This window comes from Diadema antillarum, unplaced genomic scaffold (genome assembly GCF_040938485.1).
Source record: "Diadema antillarum isolate AM-2024a unplaced genomic scaffold, OU_Dant_1.0 seq00000009_RagTag, whole genome shotgun sequence".
In the NCBI taxonomy this organism is placed as follows: Eukaryota; Metazoa; Echinodermata; class Echinoidea; order Diadematoida; family Diadematidae; genus Diadema; species Diadema antillarum.
Genome location: NW_027271131.1, coordinates 713,334 through 735,218, shown reverse-complemented (window position 1 = coordinate 735,218; position 21,885 = coordinate 713,334). Strand labels below are relative to the sequence as shown.

Below are 21,885 nucleotides of genomic sequence, written 5' to 3'. Positions count from 1 at the left end.
ACTCCAAAATCTTTATCCATTCTGTGTTCTTTTTGTTTTCACCTTATATTATGTTTTCTCCATGAGCAGTAATGTTGACAAATCAAATAGTTCAAATTCAAATGTTTCAAATAATGCATATGTTTCAAATATTTCAAATGTTTCACAGCTGTGAGTTCCTTGTCTTGAGTTTCAGAAAAGAGGAAAGAATTTGGAGATCAGTTTGATTCTGAATTGTGGTTAGTGACTACAAAGGAAATGATTCAGCTAACTAACCACAGAACTTATGGTCATGATTTCTCCCTGCGGAACTAGGCAAAAACAATAGAGCTCATTGCCTAGTGGTGCCATAACTGCCATCACAGGTTTTGAACCAGAAACCTTAAGTTTAAGGGTCTCTTAGTCCTAACCACAGAGCCACAGCTCCACAATGTTTTGCAGAGATGAACATATATGAGAAATGTTCAGTCTTTGACATGTCCATGCTGTTTGTCTGTCGCTAGGCGGCAGATGTCGGGATCGGGATCAGCGGGCGGGAAGGTCTGCAGGCAGCCAACTCCTCAGACTACTCCATCGCCCAGTTCCGCTTCCTCCACAAGCTGATGCTGGTCCATGGGGTCTGGAGCTACAACCGCATCTCCAAAGTCATCCTCTACTCCTTCTACAAGAACATCTGCCTCTACATCATGGAAGTAAGTCTTCACTTAAAAAAGAAAAGGAAAAGAAAACGTTATATGGCATACATTGCAAATATATCAAAAATTTTGTGTAGAATATACATGTATAGAGAGTTATGTCTCAAGGATAAATAGAAAATATTCAAAAATTAGATTAAGATAGGTGAAAGACATTTAGAAATGTATCTCAAAGATATGTGAAATACATGACTATGAAGATGGGAGCTTATTTTTGAGACACAGAATTGCCTCATAGAATTAATACATTGTCGCCTTTGTTCCTGTAGTCTATAGGTTAAAATCATACACACCAGCAGGGAGATGTACAAAGTCTTGTATGCTTTTATAATGATCTTTGAGTAGGATATGCCTGTAATATTCATAGCTTCATCACAACAGTATGCCTAAGAAAAGCTACAATGTATTAACTCTTTGCCTCTTCATTTGTTTGCTTTGTCTCCATGCCATAGTTCTGGTTTGCAATCGTCAATGGTTGGTCAGGACAAATTCTCTTCAATCGATGGGCCATCGGTATCTACAACTTGGTAAGAGACCTGTGGTATTAAGTTAGGTAACTGTGTCCAGCGAGCCATACGTTAAGTTGTTTGTGTTGGTTCATTCTCATATAATGCTTGTTGCATCAAAATTTATTTGGAGACCTTTATGTTGAACTGTATGCTCAATAGTTATCAGAGTGCCAAGTTCTTGAAGATCATGAAAACAGGAAGTAATGAATGAATGTTGATGGCAATTAAAAAGCAAAAAACTAGGTAGATTTTTATATCTATGGAAAAGTAAAGCAATTGTGATTATTGTAAGCCTGAATTTTTCTTCTGTCTTATTAGGTTTTCACTGCATTGCCACCGTTTGCCATTGGACTGTTTGATCGTAACATCAGTGTGGAGAGTATGAAGAAGTTCCCCCAGCTCTACAAGTCCTCGCAGAATGCAGAGTACTTCAATTCCAAGGTATCTTTCCAGGGTTCTGATCTTAGTACAGCCTCATAGATGCTTCACTCTCAGCTGCAGGATGTGTATCATATAGAATACACTGTATTTGCTGAAATTTTTTGGCCTGTTTTATTTTTGCAAATAGGCAAAATTGATTAATCACAAAAATAGCAACGAGTGAAAAAAAAATGACAGAAATGAAAATAAAATTTTGTTTCAACAACTGAGGATTCAAGTATTCAATATTTGATGACTATGTCTGTTACCACAGTATTTATTCAGAAAGCAAGGAAAATGTCATATTTTAGTAATATCCTGTGTGTGCTACCTATAATCTGCCGTAAAATCAAAACATTGCAGAGCTCGTGTTTGTCTGAGTTCATTTGAATTGCTGAAACAATTTTCTGTGAATGATATGCAATGCCTTGTGTGTGTGCTGCCTTGCCAACACAACCAACCAACCAAACAGGTTGCTTATTTTCATAGGAGCACTCAAGATACACCATCTGCAATATTGCCTGTTTTTAGAGCTGCCAATTCTCCCTGATACTGCAGGAGGCTTCCTAAAAATGCCAATATCTCTTCATGTCCAGATAACAGAATATAAAAATCTGCCTGATTCCATTCTCATCTTTACCCACTGAGATGCATGTAACACACAAGTTGTTCCCAGATTGCTCTGAGGAATATCCCTTTAAATTTCTGATGGATGATTGTTGGCAGTCCTGCTGTCAAAAGCTTGCCAAAGTAAATTTAGGGGAGATACTACCATGCTTTCATGATTGCTACACAGGTCTTCTGGATGTGGACGCTGAACTCCGTCTACCACTCGATCCTCATCTACTGGTTCGTCCTGTTTGCCACGCAGCAAGATGTCGTCTGGAGCCACGGCAAAGCCGGCGACTATCTTGTGTCAGGGAACATGGCCTACACGGTGAGGACCAGAAAAGATAAAATATGGCTCGATATCAAGCATTTAGACTCATTTAGACTCTAGCATCAAGAAATATGCAGATACTACCTTTTTTTTTGCCCAGTCTATTACAGTCATTGCATTATGCTATCTATGAATACCTTGAATTAACTCACAACTACTTTATTGTTTGATGTTCCTGATTCTTCTTTACATCAAGTCTATCCATTACCAAGTTAATATTCTTATAAAAACTTCCTCCTCTTTCTCCCCCCTCTCCATCTTCCTCATTATTATTATTTTCCTCCCCTTTCGCCTCCTCTTTCTGTTCCTCCTCTTCTTCTTCTTCTTCTTCCTCTCCCCTCTCCTCCTCATCCTCCTCCTTCTCTTCCTCTTCCTCCTTCCCCTCCTCCTCTGCATCATCATCATTTCATAATTGCAACTACTGTTACCACGTCTGTGTCTACTGTGATTGATACTGATACCTTTTATCATTCTGTCTTCCAGTTTGTGCTCATAGTCGTCACCCTGAAGGCAGGCCTTGAGATGGATGCCTGGACCTGGGTAAGTCCGAGACCATTTCTACCCTGTTTTTAGAAGGTGTGGAGGAATAGGAATCTTGAGCTTACCAAACTCACAGTATCTCGTGGGGCTGTGAAAGATGGCAGTTGGAGCTCTGAATAGGCAGCCTTGGGCATGGCCAAAGATTGATCTATTGTAGAGTGTTCTGAAAGTTTTGTATCCTCTTACACTCCCTCACCATATTTGTACCAAAGTCATTATTCAATCTTGTGAGTCAGTAACTAGCATCAGAATGGCAGTTTCAGAATTTTACACTAAATTTACCCTGTAGGATACATTCCACGATGATTCCACAAATGGTGATATAGAAGGACTTAATTATATGCATGGGCTTCCTTGTGTGTTTGTGTGTGTGGATTCCTAAAGGGATATTTGCTAGATCAAATGAACAATGCAGTCAAACAGTTGTATACAAGAATTCACCATTTGATTGTATGTGTGATTCATTAGTTACATTTGTAAAAATATGTTTGTTATGAATATTTAAGTATATACATGTCTGCACTATATCATTGATGTTTGAAGACTGTGATGGTCACTGAAGAGAGATGTAGGCCCTGTTACAAACACTAACCATTGCTGTACAGTTTTAATTCTTGTGAAAGTCATGGCACCAGCCGAACGCCTTTCAGTATCTGCTCTTGTTGCTATGGGGATGACAACAAACTTAAAGGCATATTTTACCATTTGCAGATGAAACAAAAACCCAGCATTAGTGCTTTAAAATAGTTCTAAAATGTGAGTTAGGTATAGAAACAACCACTGTAAGAATTTGAATCTGTATAATCGATGTTAAGTATTGTAAAATACACAAAATGTGAACAATAGTTATGATAAAAATGTTTTCAGACTAAATCGTCTACAGTTATGGTTTATTGAGAAAAATACTGATATCTCCTTATATTTTAGGCTTTATTGCGAAAATTTTATGTGGTAGGATGTTTTGTGATACAACAGATCTACACATATGCATCAAATGTGGTATCTTGAACATTTTTATATCACTGCTCCCAAAGATAAATAGGACCTTTAAGGTAACTTTGCAATAAGAGTTAGTGTTGATGCATCAGGGCCATGACGTTATATGTGATGACATTCTAGCACTTCTGTCTCTGCTCACCGGTAATGTGCAGTGAATGTTGTTCTCTCTCTCACAGCCTGTCCACGTGTCTCTGTGGTTTGGAATCGTTGCCTGGCTAGTCTTCTTTGGTGTCTACTCTGTCCTCTTCCCTCTCTTTGCGTTTGCGTCGGACATGTTCAACGAGGTAAGCAATCCCCTGTGTTAATGCTTGTCTTTGAGTTTAGAAGACGGGATGGGGAAAAATCTAAGTTATATATACTCATGCATTTAGGCAACGCAAGCCCTTGTGTCAACCAAATTCTACTTAGAGGATTGATTAGATATCACATAAGTATGTTTGAAATTGTAGCTATGATGGTAGTTTATTTGAGGGGTAAAATACAAAGCATATCTACCAACATCTTGCATGCTGTTACTGTGAGTACTGGTCATGATTTGATTTCAAAATTACAGCTATTTGAATGTGCACAAATGTGGTGCAAGAGCATCTTGTGCCAGACATTCAGGTCGGAAACAAAACTGTTAATTTGAATAATAATGTTCTACTCCAATTGATCTCTATTATCAAGGTGGCTTCAGAAAGAATAAGCCTCAGTAAACAGGTTTTAAGTTTGCTTTTTTTGTCCCCGCCGAACGAGTTCGAGCAGGGGACTATGAAACGGGCTCCGTACGTGTGTGTGTCCGTTTGTCTGTCCGTCCGTCTGTCTGTCTGTCTGTGCGTCCGTGTGTGATCAAAATGTTCAATTTGCTACTTCTCTGTCATTTATGAGCCAATTTTAATTCTGTTTGCTTTATATGATAGCACTACATGGGAGCTTTGAAACTTCTACACAGAATTTCAGTTGTGACCTTTGACCTTGACCTTTGACCTATATTGTACATTTTGCTTCAAAATGCTACTCCTTCGCCATTTCTAACCCGATTTCGATTCCGTTTGCTTTATGTGATGGCACTAGGTGAGGGCTTCAAAACTTCTACACAGAATTTTGACCTTTGACTTCTTTGACCTTTGACCTTGATTTTTTGACCTATATTGTACATTGGCTACAAAATGCTACTCCTTCGCCATTTCTAACCCGATTTCGATTCCGTTTGCTTTATGTGATGGCACTAGGTGAGGGCTTCAAAACTTCTACACAGAATTTTGACCTTTGACTTCTTTGACCTTTGACCTTGATTTTTGACCTATATTGTACATTGGCTACAAAATGCTACTCCTTCGCCATTTCTAACCCGATTTCGATTCCGTTTGCTTTATGTGATGGCACTAGGTGAGGGCTTCAAAACTTCTACACAGAATTTTGACCTTTGACTTCTTTGACCTTTGACCTTGATTTTTGACCTATATTGTACATTGGCTACAAAATGCTACTCCTTCGCCATTTCTAACCCGATTTCGATTCCGTTTGCTTTATGTGATGGCACTAGGTGAGGGCTTCAAAACTTCTACACAGAATTTTGACCTTTGACTTCTTTGACCTTTGACCTTGATTTTTGACCTATATTGTACATTGGCTACAAAATGCTACTCCTTCGCCATTTCTAACCCGATTTCGATTCCGTTTGCTTTATGTGATGGCACTAGGTGAGGGCTTCAAAACTTCTACACAGAATTTTGACCTTTGACTCCTTTGACCTTTGACCTTGATTTTTGACCTATATTGTACATTGGCTACAAAATGCTACTCCTTCGCCATTTCTAACCCGATTTCGATTCCGTTTGCTTTATGTGATGGCACTAGGTGAGGGCTTCCAAACTTCTACACAGAATTTTGACCTTTGACTTCTTTGACCTTTGACCTTGATTTTTGACCTATATTGTACATTGGCTACAAAATGCTACTCCTTCGCCATTTCTAACCCGATTTCGATTCCGTTTGCTTTTTGTGATGGCACTAGGTGAGGGCTTCAAAACTTCTACACAGAATTTTGACCTTTGACTTCTTTGACCTTTGACCTTGATTTTTGACCGATATTGTACATTTTGCTACTAAATGCTACTTCCGGCGGGGACATATTTTACGCACCGCGTAATTTCTACTTTTCCTTGTTTTCATAGGAAGATGGAGAAAGATTATATCATGTGCTATGATTTTTCAATTGTCTGCCCTCTTTACAAATGTACATGTATTTGTAAGATTGCAACTGCTGATCTATATTTTTAACAAACATGTTGGAAGAGGAACCAGGAGAAATCGAACTTGCCATCTACTTTTTGGGCAGCAACACAACCACCAGGCTATACCTTGGTTGCTGGCAGTGACACAATGAACTTGGAACAATAATACCCAGGCTCTGAAATTCTGACATTGTTACATTGAATAGTCCAAGGCAGACATGGCTTATTGAATGAAAGCAAGAGATTACCGTAAACGCTGAATATTTTGTGACCTTTTTATTTTCATGAATTTCGCAAGTCGGGTGCTATTCGCGAATTTAAAAACATGTTAAAATATGAACTCTGATTCCAACATGAATATGATATGCACACATAAAATTTTAACCACTCGTGACTTTGTCAGGAAGTCCCAATTCGCAAAAAATTAGACTTGCTAAATATATGGTGTATATGGTATTAAAGCAGAGGGGTGAAGATGTGCTGTGACTTTCATCAGCTGTCTCCGTCAGGAAAAATGTATTTGTAAGAGATGACATCATTCGTTCTCCTCTGTTTCTCCATCAGGCAAACATGGTGTTATCCAGCGGTGTCTTCTGGATGCTGCTCCTTCTCATCCCCATCGCCGCTCTCATCCGTGATGTTGCGTGGAAAGCGTGAGTAGAATGCCATGAGGGGGGAGGTCCCTAAACCTTGGGGGCAGTCCACTGGGAGAGTGGGCGGAGCTCCAAACTAGTGTGCATGTGATGTTAATACCATGGTCTGTTTTGATGCTAATACAGTGCACTCCCTGTTATAATGAACAGGGTTATAACAAAATTCCTGTTACAATGAAGTAAATATTCAGGCGCAACATTATCAACTATTATGTATTTCATTGTTTATTTGTTCAGTTACTGTAAACGTGGAAATTTTCGCGGTACATTAATTTTGGCGGATTTCGCGCTACGTTAGGCTAGCGCGAATTCAAAAACGCGCGAATATATCTCCACAATTTTCTATGCACATTTTGAACGGGATGAATTGTGTGCGCTTCATCGATGATACTGCTACGTAGTACAATGTACAGGCATGTATACGCTACTAGTACTGTGCGAAGAGACGATAGATTGCTGTGCACTGTAGCATGCATGTGTGCACCGCACGCACCGATGCTACATTCCCCCGTGACTACGGTACTACAGTCACAGCTGTACTACGTATTTGAGTGCTTGTACTCGCAGTCGAGCCGCTCGCTACGTCGCTTGTCGTGCGCTGGCATAGCAAGCTATGTAGCAGAGGCTTTGGATGAAAGCAGTGAATGTGTACTACAGTAAAGTAACCTGCTGCGAAGCGCGAATTTAAGAACCCGCGAATACGTTTTCGAGACGCTCAGCGCGAAAAATTAATCGCGCGAAAATATTGACGTTTACAGTATTACGAAATGTTGATATAGCGGAAGAAAACTGCCAGTCCCGAGGACTTCATTATAACGGGAGTCCACTGTACTTCAAAGACTCTGGTAAGGTAGCATGGGGATACCATGGAGTGAGAAGCTTGCCAGGCTCAGATATATTCGAGAATCCTTGTCAACGAAATATGTACAGTTTTATCACTGATCTCTACGTAAGTACACACATAGCCGAAGAATTTTGACTTGAGTTAACAGTTACTGATGAGCGTATGCTTCTATGCACATATTTGCCAACCGGTGCTATTCGTGGTCATTTTAATGTACCCTGATGGGCAGCGAATGAATTGGACCACCCATGGATCCCCACGCTACTGGATCCATTCACTCTGGGAAGGGAGGGCGAAGAAAAGAGGTCAAACACCTTTCCAAAGGGAAGTAAGGAGGAAGAGAGCAAACAATATGAGCACTTGTTTTAAAATAGGTGTGCTAAGGAAGATTGTGAGATAGGAGTTACCGGGGAAGATCAGAGAAAATCAAAGACTAGTGTGAAGGGGATGTTATGAAAAGTTCAACCCATTTTTTCTTTTATATGTCAAGAATGCATCATCAAATGAAAAAACAACAACACAATTTAGTACATATTAAGCAAACTCTCCATATATGTATTGATACATCACTGACACCTTTTAAAAAGTGCAATTAAAGTTATGGAATAATATAAGTTTTGATTTTTTTTCTGCAAACAGTAATCATTGGTGGCAAATGTGAAAAAGAGCTGCAATAATCGAATCAACACACAACTCTTCTAATCATATTTGCTTAAAAATGTAAAAACATACTGCTTTTTTTTTGGGGGGGGAGGATAATTTACTAACTACAAGCCCTTTCAATTCTGTTTTTCTTATTTCATTTTATTTGTTAAAGTCGAGGTATGATTTATGTTTACTGACCCTGCTTGATGTTTCTCCCCTCTCCACAGTTTTAGACGAACGCTATTCAAGTCTCTGGCCGAGGAGGTACAGGAGGCTGAGGTCCAACACATTGACCCGACGGCCATCATTCAGAAATCGGTCAAGAAGAGGTATGTGTCTGAGACTGCCTTGTGGTCACTTCAACTCTCATTCTGTTTATCCAACGTCCATTGATCTGCCCTTTCATGATACTTCTACACTCAAGCTGTACTGCTTCGGTGTAGACTGTTATTTCTTTCGAGATTTTCATTTTCATATTTTGTTACAAATTTGTCATGGTTTGACATAAAAGTATATCTTTTCATATCTTATACACTTATATTTTTTTCAGCAATTTCAGGAATTTCCTTCATTTCAAGTAGAAAAAATGCTGTATATACTGTGTCAGTTACATTTGCTCTGATTCAAACACAGAAAGTGGATTGCATTATTCGATGTCACCATCGCCGGTGTTTTAATTTTCTGCATGTATTTGTTAGCAGCAGTTCTCAAAAAGACTGTCTTTTTTTTTTTCATTACAGTTTTGTGTGAATTGATATTTTATATGCGCAAAGTATCTTCTGACCTAATGCAATACAGCATGCTGCATATTTATATTATGTCTAAAATTCTTAATGTTTGCATTTTTCTGTTTCATATTTGGTCTTTGTTATCTTCACGTTCGTGCATGCATGTACATGAATGCAAATCTAGAGTGGGTGGAACTGTGTTTTGTAAATTTGTTGAATTTTGTACTGCATTATGCAATGGTAAGAAACGTTTTTGATTCAACCCCTATGTATCCTCTGCTCTTTTCTTCAAGTAAAAGTTTATGTAGAATAGCATTTTATTTCCAAGCAGTAACCCTCTTTTGTGACCCCCAGAATTTCAATTTGAATTAGTGCCACAATTATTTTTTTAATTACATAAAGAAGCATCTTGTCAAAAGTCAGTCCACACACTTTATGTGTTGTGACAGTAAACATTTGAAGTATCAATATTTTCGTACGTTATCTTTGATAGATTTGGATGTTGTTCATTCATTATTTTAAATATAAACATTTTTTTTTTTTTTTAAAGGAAATATTCCATACTGGCCCTAAATATGATATGTGATATGGATTTACAATTTGATTGTTTAAAGGATCAATCATAATTTGTTCTAAATTGAGCACTCTTCTACATCAGACTCTTATGAGATGCACTTCAAATGAGGATTACTGCCTTAAAATGACAGATTCTGGTCATGAATGAGGACTTTTCTACATACAGATTCTGATTGCTTGTATCCAAAAGCAAAGCTTGTGACTGCCAAATTGTTGTTTTTATTGTAAAATCTGATAAGTGTCAGTGCGACACATTTATCTTTCCTTAGGCCATCCCTATAAGGCCTTGATGTTTTCACTTACCAACTTTCTCCATGGTAATAAGAGAAAAAGAGACTTAAAAGTCATCAAGTATGGTCACAAAATCTTAGTATTTTCTTCGCTATGAAATCGATGATATCCTCATGTTTCACTTTGGATCATTGTCTCATAATGATTAAGTTCAAACAAAGCTTTGATGATGAATGAATGATTCTAAAAGTGCGCAAAACAATTTATTTGCCATTCCAGTCTGAATGCAGATCTATACACTGCCTGGATTTGCTCCCACAAAGCCCACCAAGAAAACTTTGAAACTTTGCTTTATGTATGAAAGACATTCCAAGTTGTCCTCATGCCATCACTATTATTTTTTAGATTCATTTTCTTTGCAAATTTCCCAAATTTTAGTCATGAATGAAATCTGCCTGCATCTTGACTTGCATTAAAAAAAAATGTATAGTAATGTTCTATGATTTTGAAATTGATTGACATTGATGTTTTATGTAACCTGACTGACAGTGTCGTCAAACATTTTTGTGCATGAATGTTTCTCTTCTTCTTTCCCTGTCTAGTCTACATAATGCCTTTCACGTGCGTACATTTTTTTTTCTGTTGTAATTTTTGTCTTTGCATGCCATCACACACATGAATATATATATGTGTCAGACCAAATAGAGTGAAGTATGTTGCCTATATGCTTTAAGTCTTAAGTGTTGCACAATTAACTCTTTTAAATTGCGGTTGGTGGTACTTCTAACATGTGGATTTGGGTATGAATGCACTGTATTAAATGCAGTGAAGCACAGACACTTTACCAATATCTTAATGTTGTTTGTGTCTTACTGATGTGAAAGGGTTTACTAGTATTCTCCTCTTAACAGGGTCAAAAAAATTATGGTTGGTTAAGTTTTGAGTTTGATGGAAAACAAGCTATCAATAATTTCTCTTTCGCACTGGTCAAACTGTTATCATGAAGTAGAAATGTCGTGGTAATGCATAAAGGCAAGGAGAGGTAAAATTAAGATATCCGTTGTCAAGAAAGAAGTTGATGCGTCTGTATAAGAATGATTTAAAGTTTGTTTTCATAACAAATCAGAAAAGGGGATAGTTCTAACGATATTTAGTGTTTTATTTGTCAGACATTATGCTAGATCAGCAAAAATAATTTGATATGAAACAACTTGTATTTCTCCTACCATTAAAGCAATATTGAATTTGTTAGATTTCATTTGATACCAGATTCCTTCAATTTGTCAAGCAAAAGATTGCATTGCTATGACTAAATACCATTGAAAACTCTGCTGTCCCTGAAAATTCCTTCTGCGTGAAAACACAGACTAAGTGTAGGATTGTTAAGTCATACAGAGAAACTATTAGCAGTGTAAGAGGAAGATGTTAGGGTCCAAAGAATGTTAAATCATTCTCATTGCATTGCTGCTTTGCATTTCTGTTGGCGCAAAACTCATGGAGGGAGAGTCGGTACCACTTCCATGTCCATCTTCCACACCTCTCTCCCTACTTTACCCCCTTCTCACTCCCCAACCCCGGTACCTTTGCTCCTCCTCTTGCCCTTATTTATCCCCTCCTCTCCTCCCCTTCCTCTTCAACCCCAACCACTTTCCATTACCCCTTCTCTTCCCCTCCCATTTCCCTCCTTCTTACTCTCATCTCCATCCCCCATCTCCTTCTCCCTACCACTTCTTCCTCCCTTTTCCCCTCTCCTAGCCCCTCCCCTTTCTATTCATCTTCCCTTTCCCTCTCTCCTAGCACCTCCCCTTCCCTTGCCCCCTCCTTGCCCCTCTCAATTCGTGTGTGAGACGATGGGTATTCATGCATTGTTATAGCTTGGGATGCAGGTAGAATAGGCAACATGAAGGAGAACATTACATTAACAATGTAATTATACACTAGTTCAAAGCAAGCTATGAATATTCATAAGAATGCCACCCCAGGGAATCCACCCAAAAACAGAGGTGCTTGTGTTGGTCCTCAGTAATGCTTTGTCAAGCATGAAAGCCTGGTGTTGGGATGAAGGTTGACATACTGTGACCAAGGGCTGGTGGTGATTGATATGCCTATGTGGGCTGTTGCTAAGCAACACTGGACAGATCCATCCCCCCCCCCCCCCCATGCTTCAAATTACTTCTAGTAGAAGAAACAAAAGTGTGGCCGTGATGACAACAATTGAATATCAAAAACACACAATATGCTTTCTACTAACCTTACTACATGTACATGTACCAATTTCATCAATATGTATTAATGTAAATATAAGAAATGTCTGTGTACTAATATCAGTTAAAAGAATTAAGTTGTGGTGGTGGGAAAATTAAAGATCTCTGTCCAATTTCTTTAGCCACGGGCTGCATGTGGGGAATTTGTATAATCTTGTAAGCTTTGGTGGTGGTGTAATTAACAGACAAAAAAAAAAAGTGAATTACACCAAACTATGTGGGGCTTGTGGGTTCTGTGCATATCAAGCATGCAGAGTTATGTATGCCTAGGTGATGAGTTAATTTGAAGTGAACCGTGCAGTGCTCTCTGGGTAAGTGAATGAAGTGAAGTGCCTTTAGTACGTGCTAGAGATCAGCAGATGTGGCTAACTGTGTGAATGCATTCTCTCTTGCCAGGGATGCACATAGCTTACAGTTGTATTTTCAAAATTGGTGCTGCAAAAGAAAAAGACTTCAGACCATGCTGTAAAGTTATATCTAAGCCTGGCAGTTGTGCTGTCGAAAAAGATGCAAAATGGATGGTCTACAACCGGGAATATTATGTACACAATGCCACTAAATAGGCAATGAAACTTTTCACATGGTGGTAAATACTCTAACTTCATATATTTATATCTGGGTTCATCCCTAACATTTCTTTATCTTTGCTGAAGATAGTTTTATTGGGGGGGGGGGGGAGGTTGAAGAGGGCAGATTTGTATGATTTTAGCAATGGTTTGATGTCACTGTAAATTCTGTTTGTAGTCAAACCGGGGATAATCGTAAGCCTTGCCATCATAGCTTGCATAGTTTATCTTACAAGTGTTCCTCCAAATTATCATAGATGTGTTCTTTCTTTTTTTCCAAGAGTAACATGTGGTTAATAATGGTAATCACAATGATAGTAAAAAGCAGGGCAACAGCGACTATTTCAGCTGAAAAGTAATTTGTGGTAGGGCTTGTTGCATGTCTGTGGCTGCCACTCGTATTCAGTGGTTGCTCTATGTTTGGTTTGCCACCGTCTTCAAGCTTGTAGTAAACCTCTGTCTGTTCCGCATGGTGTGTGCCTTCGCACCATCTTTTTTTTTTCTCTCTCTCTCTCTGTCTCTCTCGTCGTAAAGTGTTCAGTCTCTCCGCGAACGGGCTCAGAGAGCCAAGACGGGGTAAGAAGCGACTGCCGCTGCATGAAATCCGACTGATGTGAAACAAAAAACAATATAGCGCCTTATCTTTTTATTTTAGCATGAAGCATATTCACCTTTTGAAAATTCATGTGATTCTTTTAATAGAATATTAGTTAAGCTGCCTGCATGACCCCACTATTATGTCATTTTTCCCTGTGTTTGCAATAGTATTCTATCGTACTTCCGAGAAAGTGAACTCGCGGAAGATTTTTTTAGAGAACAAGCACCTTGACGGAGGCTTAAGTGACATTTCACCATGTAGAGAATAAAAAATGGTTTTTGGCAAGTAGTACTAAGATGAAATATTTTTGTTGCACACTAGTTACATCCAGGCGGTGATCCTTACCCTCAAGTAAAGCTAACCTTGAGAATAAGTTCTATAGGGCAGCGAGTGTTGCACGGTCAATTTCATTACAAAATCAGTCATAGCTGACTTCAAGGATAAGTTCTATGGGGCGCCAAGTGTTGCATCCTGGTCGATTTTGCTATGAAATCAGTCATTTCGGCGGAAATGACTAATTTCGTAACCAAATCAAACCGTGCAACACTTGGCGCCCCATAGAACATATCATCGACCGGTAGCTATACTCGAGGTTAAGGATCACCGTCTGAACGTGACTATTGATACACACTCTGTTGAAGGAATACTTTGACAGAATGACGCAGTCAGTAATGTATGCTGTTTGGCTTCCAGCTGTTTGAAATATGAGGACTTTTGATAGTTTTACAGTGAAAGGCTTGGTCGTGACACCCTGGCAAGCATTTAAAACATACAAAAACATTTTCACTTTTTTTTTTCTTGATATTTACAAATGTTATGGCTCATGGAATCTTGTAGATGCTTGCGTAGAGCATGCATGATATGAAAATATCAGCATGCCCAGCTAGTGCTATGACTGCAGCAGTGTGTAATGAAATGCTTCTCGCATATGCTTGGTTGTTAACAAAAGATTTACTTACCCGACTGCCTTGAAACAGTGCACTGTGAGCCATGTGCCTGTAATAATTTGTATGCCAGTCTCGTATACTCGTGGCCTTTCATACATAACGCATAGACTCTTTTTCCTTTGTCTTTGAGTTAACATTGAAAGGATTACACATTGATTTCCATCCCGTTGGCCAGGAATTTTGGAGACTGATCACAATTTTCTTTTCCCCCAGGAACACGGTCATGGGATCACTTCAATTGATTTCTCTTCTTTCTTTCTTTTTCCCAGTATCCATTTTATATCCGTTCACTCCACTTTGATTAACACCTACTAACCAACTGAAATCATTTTTCCATCTCCATGGCTTTGAGTTGATACTTACATGTGTGCCGTGTTTTGACTTGCAACGAGTTTTATCCGACAACTTTATGGGTGTTAAGGTTTTGTCTATCAAACAATGGGAATATTTATGATTGTTTTACTGTGGTTTGTGCTCTGTCTTGAGAATTTACCCTTTTTGATTGTATTTAATGCCTTAATCATCATCAAATTAATTTGACTGCAACCATCATCCATGTCATCAGTAACCATGGCATTGCATATTTTTTAAATCAGAATCTGTAACATATTGATATTTGGTCTTTTTTTTTGTGAAGACCTTCATTGATGCATAATCAGCGAAATGGGTCAGAACTGTTAGTACTAACTATGGCATGTTACACTATGTTTCAAACCATATGCTGGGGCTAATGATTGAATATGTACCGACTTCTTTTAATAATGTTCAGTGGACAGTCTGCATTTTAAATCTGACAAAACATTTTTGTGAGTCTAACTGTGCTGCTCTTTCATGTTTCAATTGTAATGATATATATTTAACTGTTTTGGCAGAAGCCGAAGCTCTTTTTCTACTTATACTCATTAGATGTAGGAGAGAAGTACAAGGGATAACTGGATGGTGTTATGATGTTTATTTGTTTTAAATTCATTTTTGGTTTTATTTTGGTAAAGTAGCTCTCTCAAAAGCTAAAAACACTATTTCTCATAGGCCATGCGCTAGTATGAGATTGTAAGTTACAAACATATAAACATGGGGAGGGGGGAACTTATTTCAGAAGGTGCAAAGGATTTAACTGTATATGGAATTTCAAGGAAATTTTTACGGGCGTAAAGATAACACTAAACATCTTAAAGGTCAGATGCATTTATTCTATTTCAATATTGGTTCATATGTACTTACCTATATATACATGGTTCTTTTATTGATATGTACACGCAATGTATATGCCATGTGTTACATACAGATTATACTCATGATACATGTTTAAAATGTGAAATGTATTTGACCCTGCTTATGCTATTTAGAACTGATATTGGTTCAGATTTTCTGGGTAATTTGCACCTTGTTTCCATGGAAACCTCTTGACATATTACCGACAGTGAGACTAACTTCTCTGTAATATACCCAAACTCAAATATGCAAGTGAGTACTGAAACTGTAATTGCTCTTAGATCGTTACATGCTTTGTACCATCTGATGTTAAATAACACCCATTACTCCAAATTACATCCATTCTACTAAATTGCATAATTAACCAGACCATCACCAGTTTGTAATGGCTTCTTAGAATAGGCAATTACTGCTGGATAACAGGTAAACAGGACAGTTTAATTATCATTAGACAAGTCTAATAAGCAACAAGCAACTAATCCATTAAGAAAGGCCTTTGTATGTATAGAGGTCTATGGGGCTTACGCAAATAGAAGGGGGAAAAAGTACTGGAAATGTTATTAGAAAGTGTTAAATTTGATTGGCAATCTGTGTGATTTAACAAATAACAGAGGTCTAATGTGCATGGTAGGTATGTTTGCTTTATACACTACCAAAAGACAAGTCATAAGGAAGGAAAGAATTGCAAGGGACATCGACTGTTGCTGTATTTTCTACTTCCATACCATATCAGTAAAAGTAGTATCCATCCACTTCGGACAATTGTCAATTTTATTGACAACTACAGGTCTTAACTCTGACAGAGAAAGTCCTAAAATCTATTAGTACATGTGACGTTTTGTAAAGCTGAAACTGTTTTATGTCAGCAGGTTGATCCAAAACTTCATAGAATGTTTTCTCCCATTTGTTTGTTTAGTAAATTTTGTTGATTTCTTTTTTTTTGGGGGGGGGGGGGATTGGTGAAGCACTCTGAGTCTGTACAGAAAAGACACTATATAAATATTGGTTGTTATTTTTATTGTAATGATTTTTTTGTACAAGTTTTTGTATAGCTGCTGCACAGTGCACATTCCCATTCAATGTTCATTTTGAAACAAATTTCAGTAGAATGTAGTAACAGATGCACATGAAGTGAATGATATTTGATAAAAAACAGAGTTCTTTCTGTCAGGGATAGCCTTTACACCAGAAAATATTTGTCCTTGCATGCCTGGATGCTTGGATGATAGGCAAATACATTTGGATTGCAAGAAAACTTGAAATCTTTTCGAAAGTCAGCAGTACCAGGACTGTAGGGTGCATTTGTCCTTGGTTATTAAGAAATTTAAGTTCCCTCACCACAGTGAGGTTGGACAGCAAGGTTTGATGGATTTCTTCTCCACTGTTTTCTCCCTGCCCGTAGTTTCAGCGAAACGTCCCGCCTCCTAACCCGACTGTTTAAGCGTTCGCCCAGTAGCACACGACACCTAGCGGAGGACCAAGAGGTCCCAAGGCGTAAGATGAATGATTTCTTTATTATTTTGTGTTTTGGTGGGGTTTTATTTGCTCAAACTGGTTGTTTTATTTTCTTGATGGCAGTGATTATGCATGTGACATGTTGGTGATGATGACCTTGTTTTAGAGAGTTTAGTGGCAGTGGCAGGGATTTGTAGGGGGGTGATGATGATGATGATGGTAATGATGAAGATTGTGACGGTAATGATGATGATGATGATGGTGGTGGGGATAATTTTGATGATGGTTGGGGCAAAAGTAGTGCATAGAAGTTGAAACCTTGTATTTATTAATGTGATGATGATGATGACGATGATGATGATGGTGGTGGTGGTGATGATGTCGATGATGATGGTGGTGGTGATGATGATGATGATGATGGTGGTGGTGATGATGGTGATGGTGATGATGATGATGATGGTGGTGGTGATGGTGATGATGATGATTTTGATGATAGTTGTGGCAAAAGTAATGTCATAGAAGTTGAAACCTTGTAATAATAAATAGTCTGTGATCATGATGGTGGTGATGATGATGGTGGTGGTGGTGGTGTTGGTGACAGTGGCAAAAGTAAAGTCATTGAAATTAAACCCTTGAATTTAGAAATACTTGCTGTGAGTATATGTGTGATGTGGCATAACTGTTGAGAATTAGTCATAGTGGGAAGAATTACATATGAAAATGAATTCTCAGTGAAGCATGCAAGAGTATTAGATTCCAATGTTGATATTTTCTGCTATCATATTTTGCACAATAATGGTTATCTGTGTTTCTCTTCAAGTGACTGCAAAACTCAAGAATGAGTGCATATTTTTGGCATCTACATCAATTATCATCTTAGATAGTGGTATGGGACTGTGCTTCAAAATACACAATATCAAAGTCAAAATCTTATTTTTCAATCACTACAGCAATAGGCTACCTATTGACATATTGCCAGCCAACAAAGTAATTTGTGAGCCCTTTTTGTCATCATTCAAGCAATTTAATGCTGTGTCCAAACCTTCTCTTAATAATGAATGTATCCCAAGAATTTGCCATTAGGGTGAAAAAAAAAGTCTGGTACATTTCACAAGGGGTATTGTTTGAACAGTCATGTGATTTGGGCTGAGTTGCATTGCTAGTTTTATGTACTTTCATACTGCATTTATGTCCATGAGTGGGAGTGGTGTTGCTTTGTTTAGTGATTAAGTAAAAGTGTTTTGTGGGGCAGCATTCTGCCAAAGACTACCAAAGTGCCTTCATCACGGTGCCCTCGTCACCACTCGTTACCATGGAAACCCTGTCTGTTATACCAAAGTGTCGTTTACTTTCCCCCTAGATGGTTTTGCCTTCTCCCAGGAGGAGCATGGCGTCATCACCCAGGTGAGTTCTGGAGGAGTAGCGCGACAGTTTGTGGTATACTGTTAAAGTGGAAATTTTCGCAGTGTTGAAATTTTTGTGCATTTTGCGCAACAAGAAACCAGCGCGAAATAAAAGCTTGTGAATATTGCTGCTTGCCGTATGTTCCAGTAGTTGATGTCTTGATTCCACGGAATTAAAAACATGCAAAACTCATCTTAACCGGCCGTGCGCAAAAATTTACTCCCATGAAAATATCCACTTTTACAGTAGCTGCCCCTGCCCCCACTCTTCATCTTTAAAGGGATAGTACAGTATTGGTGGAGATAAGAATTGGGCTATTAACTTTTTGCGAGATACCAAGAAACACTTATCATATAGTATAGAGCATACCATTTTAAGAGGAATTCAAAGTTTATTTGATGAAAATTGGGTTTGGAATGAATGAAACATCCAAAAACAAAGTAAAACAAAGCGATCGTAATAAAGTGTGGGTCCCACACTCTTAGAATCACACTTTTTTGGATATCTCAGCCATTTCAAAACCAATTTTCATCAAATAAACGTTGCATTCCTCATAGAATTACATGCTTTTTTATATTTCATAAGAGGTTTCTCATTATCTCACCAAAAAATGTTAGAAACCTGAAATTAGGTCTCAACCAAAACTGTACGATCCCTTTAACCCACTAAAAACTAGTCCTGAGTATACTCCTACAGGTGTCTAAGGAAAATGCGTGTTATAGCAAAATAAGATTGTCCTCAGTGGGTTAATAGTGAAGCATAGGCCGAGATGCCAACTGTTACTTTGTTGCAGTAATTTCTATCATTTCCCCCCCCCCCCCTCCCATGAATACTGCAGATTTCATGGAAAAGACTGTTTTCCCCAGATTTTGTTACTACACATGTCTACTGTGGGAAAGGTTTTTCCAGAAAAGAAAAAAAGAAAGCCTCTTTTTTTATAAGCTTCAGAATACTGCAAATCTATTTACAAGGTTGGCATCCCTACATAGTATGCTCAGTTGTTATTTTTCACAACTCAAATCAAAGTCCTTGTGAGTAGACTGCGGTGAATCGGTGGTAGTAAACCTTTTTTTTTGCTGAGTGTGATAGCAGACTACTCGTCTGGTTTTTACCCTTCTTTGTTTTTAAAGATGACAGTGGAAAAGTGAGCATGCCATATAGTTTGTCATGATTTCGTTTTCCAGAATTTTGCAAGATTGTCGATATCTGGGAATTTACCAATTTGGCAAACATTGCGTTTCATAACACTTTTTTTTTTGACCCATCATAATATAGTCTATCTGTTTGTTTGTTTGTTTATTTCTACTCGTCAGGCTGAAGTAATCAGAGCTTACGACACCACAAAGAGACCGTCTGGAGCGGTCGTCATCCATGAAGAGCGCTCCTAGCGACGACGCCGCCGCCCCCTAGAAGCACCCTCCCGGAGATGCATTGTCTACTTAATCAACCATAGCTGTCGCCAAAATTTCTGTGTACTGGTATGTGAATGATTGTCAACATCAGTAGGCACTAGAGCCAACAGGGCACAAACGTGGTGCCGCAAACTTTGAAGCTGGGCCCCGCCCCCCTCAAGCTGAAAAATATTCTGTATGTAGCTTTCAGTAGTAGACCATTTAGTGTTCCCAATTTTGAAAATGTATTGCAGGTAGAGATTTGCAGGAGAAGTCTTGAATTCAGGTCTGTGAATCCACTCGTGTATTCAGTGTATTATTTTTTTCGTGTGCATCTGATTGTGCCGTCCCATCATGTGCACCGTCTTTACACAATCAGGATGCGCTCAAAACAGTACGGAGTCTGATTTGAGGCTAGGTACTCTGTCTCTCTGTCGTAAAAATGTAGATAGTAAGTAGTAAGTGCAGAAGGACATTTCGTACTCATTAATTGTGTTACCAATGAATGTATGATGTCAGGAGGGACATGCACATGTAGTGCAATTACTGAGGATTCGAAGCTAAAATACCTCGTTGTCTTGGAGATAAAATTTGTGTGATTGATTCACAACTATTATCCTCTCTCGATTGCGCTTCGTTTGAATTGTCAGAAACGTGTCTCAGGTTACGACTATGTAGAGAAAATGAGATTTAGGAAGAAAACAAAATTCAAAATTATCCTTTCCATCATGCACTGCAACTAGTGGCACTGCACACCACCCTACTTGAGCTAGTCTCTGCTTCAGACCTTGATCATGGTGTAATACAAACAAAACTGCCGTGTTTACTCCCTGATGTCCTGCGGTGATAGACACGATCATTTCATCGTCAGTTTTGACTTTGAAATAGTCTGTGACCCTGTCATAGAAGATATGTGTTTCATGCAAAATGTAGTCATATGATGGGAATGACAAAGGATAAGTCTGGAACTAAGACTAACGATTGAGCTGATGTGTTCTTACATTCAAAGATTTCACTTTTCCATGCATGGGGAATGGCAGCAATGCCTATTTATGATGAGAGTGAATAAAGTGATCATGCCAACAGTAATACTGATTTTCTTCTCTCTTTTTTTATCATGATTAAAATCTCACTTATTTTTGGTTTTGTTTTGTTTTTTTGTTTTTTTCATTGGTCCTTTTGTCTTTTAGTGATTAGATATAACTGTTATTTCTAAAAGTAGAAATGTTCTTTTTGTATAATCTCCGTCTTCTCCTTCGTACAGATAATTAGAAGGTGTGTAATTCCATGCCTCATGCACAATTTCTTTGAGTATTGTCACATTCAATATTTAAAACCAGGAATTAAGAGTAAAGACAACTGTCCTTTTGCTTGGTTTAAGGATAAGGTTAGGGGAGGAGACAGGAGAAAAATAAGTGGTATTTAATTCAATACAACAAGTTTATGGCAATGTCATTGGCATTGAGTAATCACAGTGCTGGATTAAAGAGCTTTAGCTGTAGTATTGTGTAGTGTGTTAATGGATACTGTGGACTGACTGAATGCCAGTGACCATGGGCTATGTGCATGTCATTGGAACGAGGAAATAGTTCTCTAATATGGTACTTGCCAATGGTTGGAAAACAGTTGGAAGTACATTGAATAAAGAATTTTTACATGATAACTGTTTTTGATATTCAATATATCACCGTGGAAATAATCAAACTTGTATGTTAAAACTGTGCTATATTGCTGTTTTCACTCCTTATGCACACTATCTACAGAAACATTTATAAAGGTATTTTAACTTATGAAAGCTGTTAGCATAGCGCAACCAGGTTGTAAATCATAGCAGTCCCCAGGTTTGATATCATTCATTTTATTGTGATTGACCCGAGGGTATCACCAGTATAGATATGTGGTCATTTTCTGCCTCTGATTTTCATGATAATTAATTGTTGTATGTACTTCCAAAAGTTTCCTGTTTGTATGGGAGGAAAACGAAAAGATGTCTGCCAGTTGTATCGAATGCAAAAATCACCGTGAAAATGTTTTTATTTGTTATGTTAGTGCGATGTGATATACTGTGAA

The 21,885-nt window shown here is 38.2% G+C and overlaps 1 protein-coding gene across 1 annotated transcript in view; it reads left to right on the top strand.

Annotated features, from left to right (window-relative positions):
• Window positions 1-21,256, top strand: part of LOC139725005 (probable phospholipid-transporting ATPase IA) — a 78,162-nt gene extending 56,906 nt beyond the window's left edge. Inside the window, exons 25-36 of the mRNA XM_071636096.1 lie at window positions 483-671; window positions 1,127-1,201; window positions 1,502-1,624; window positions 2,400-2,540; window positions 3,027-3,083; window positions 4,259-4,366; window positions 6,866-6,954; window positions 8,671-8,772; window positions 13,343-13,384; window positions 16,968-17,059; window positions 18,381-18,424; window positions 19,738-21,256. Coding sequence (XP_071492197.1) covers window positions 483-671; window positions 1,127-1,201; window positions 1,502-1,624; window positions 2,400-2,540; window positions 3,027-3,083; window positions 4,259-4,366; window positions 6,866-6,954; window positions 8,671-8,772; window positions 13,343-13,384; window positions 16,968-17,059; window positions 18,381-18,424; window positions 19,738-19,812 — 1,137 coding nt within the window. The 3' untranslated portion in view covers window positions 19,813-21,256. The remainder of the gene's footprint in view (window positions 1-482; window positions 672-1,126; window positions 1,202-1,501; window positions 1,625-2,399; window positions 2,541-3,026; window positions 3,084-4,258; window positions 4,367-6,865; window positions 6,955-8,670; window positions 8,773-13,342; window positions 13,385-16,967; window positions 17,060-18,380; window positions 18,425-19,737) is intronic.
• The last annotated feature ends 629 nt before the right edge of the window (window positions 21,257-21,885 follow it).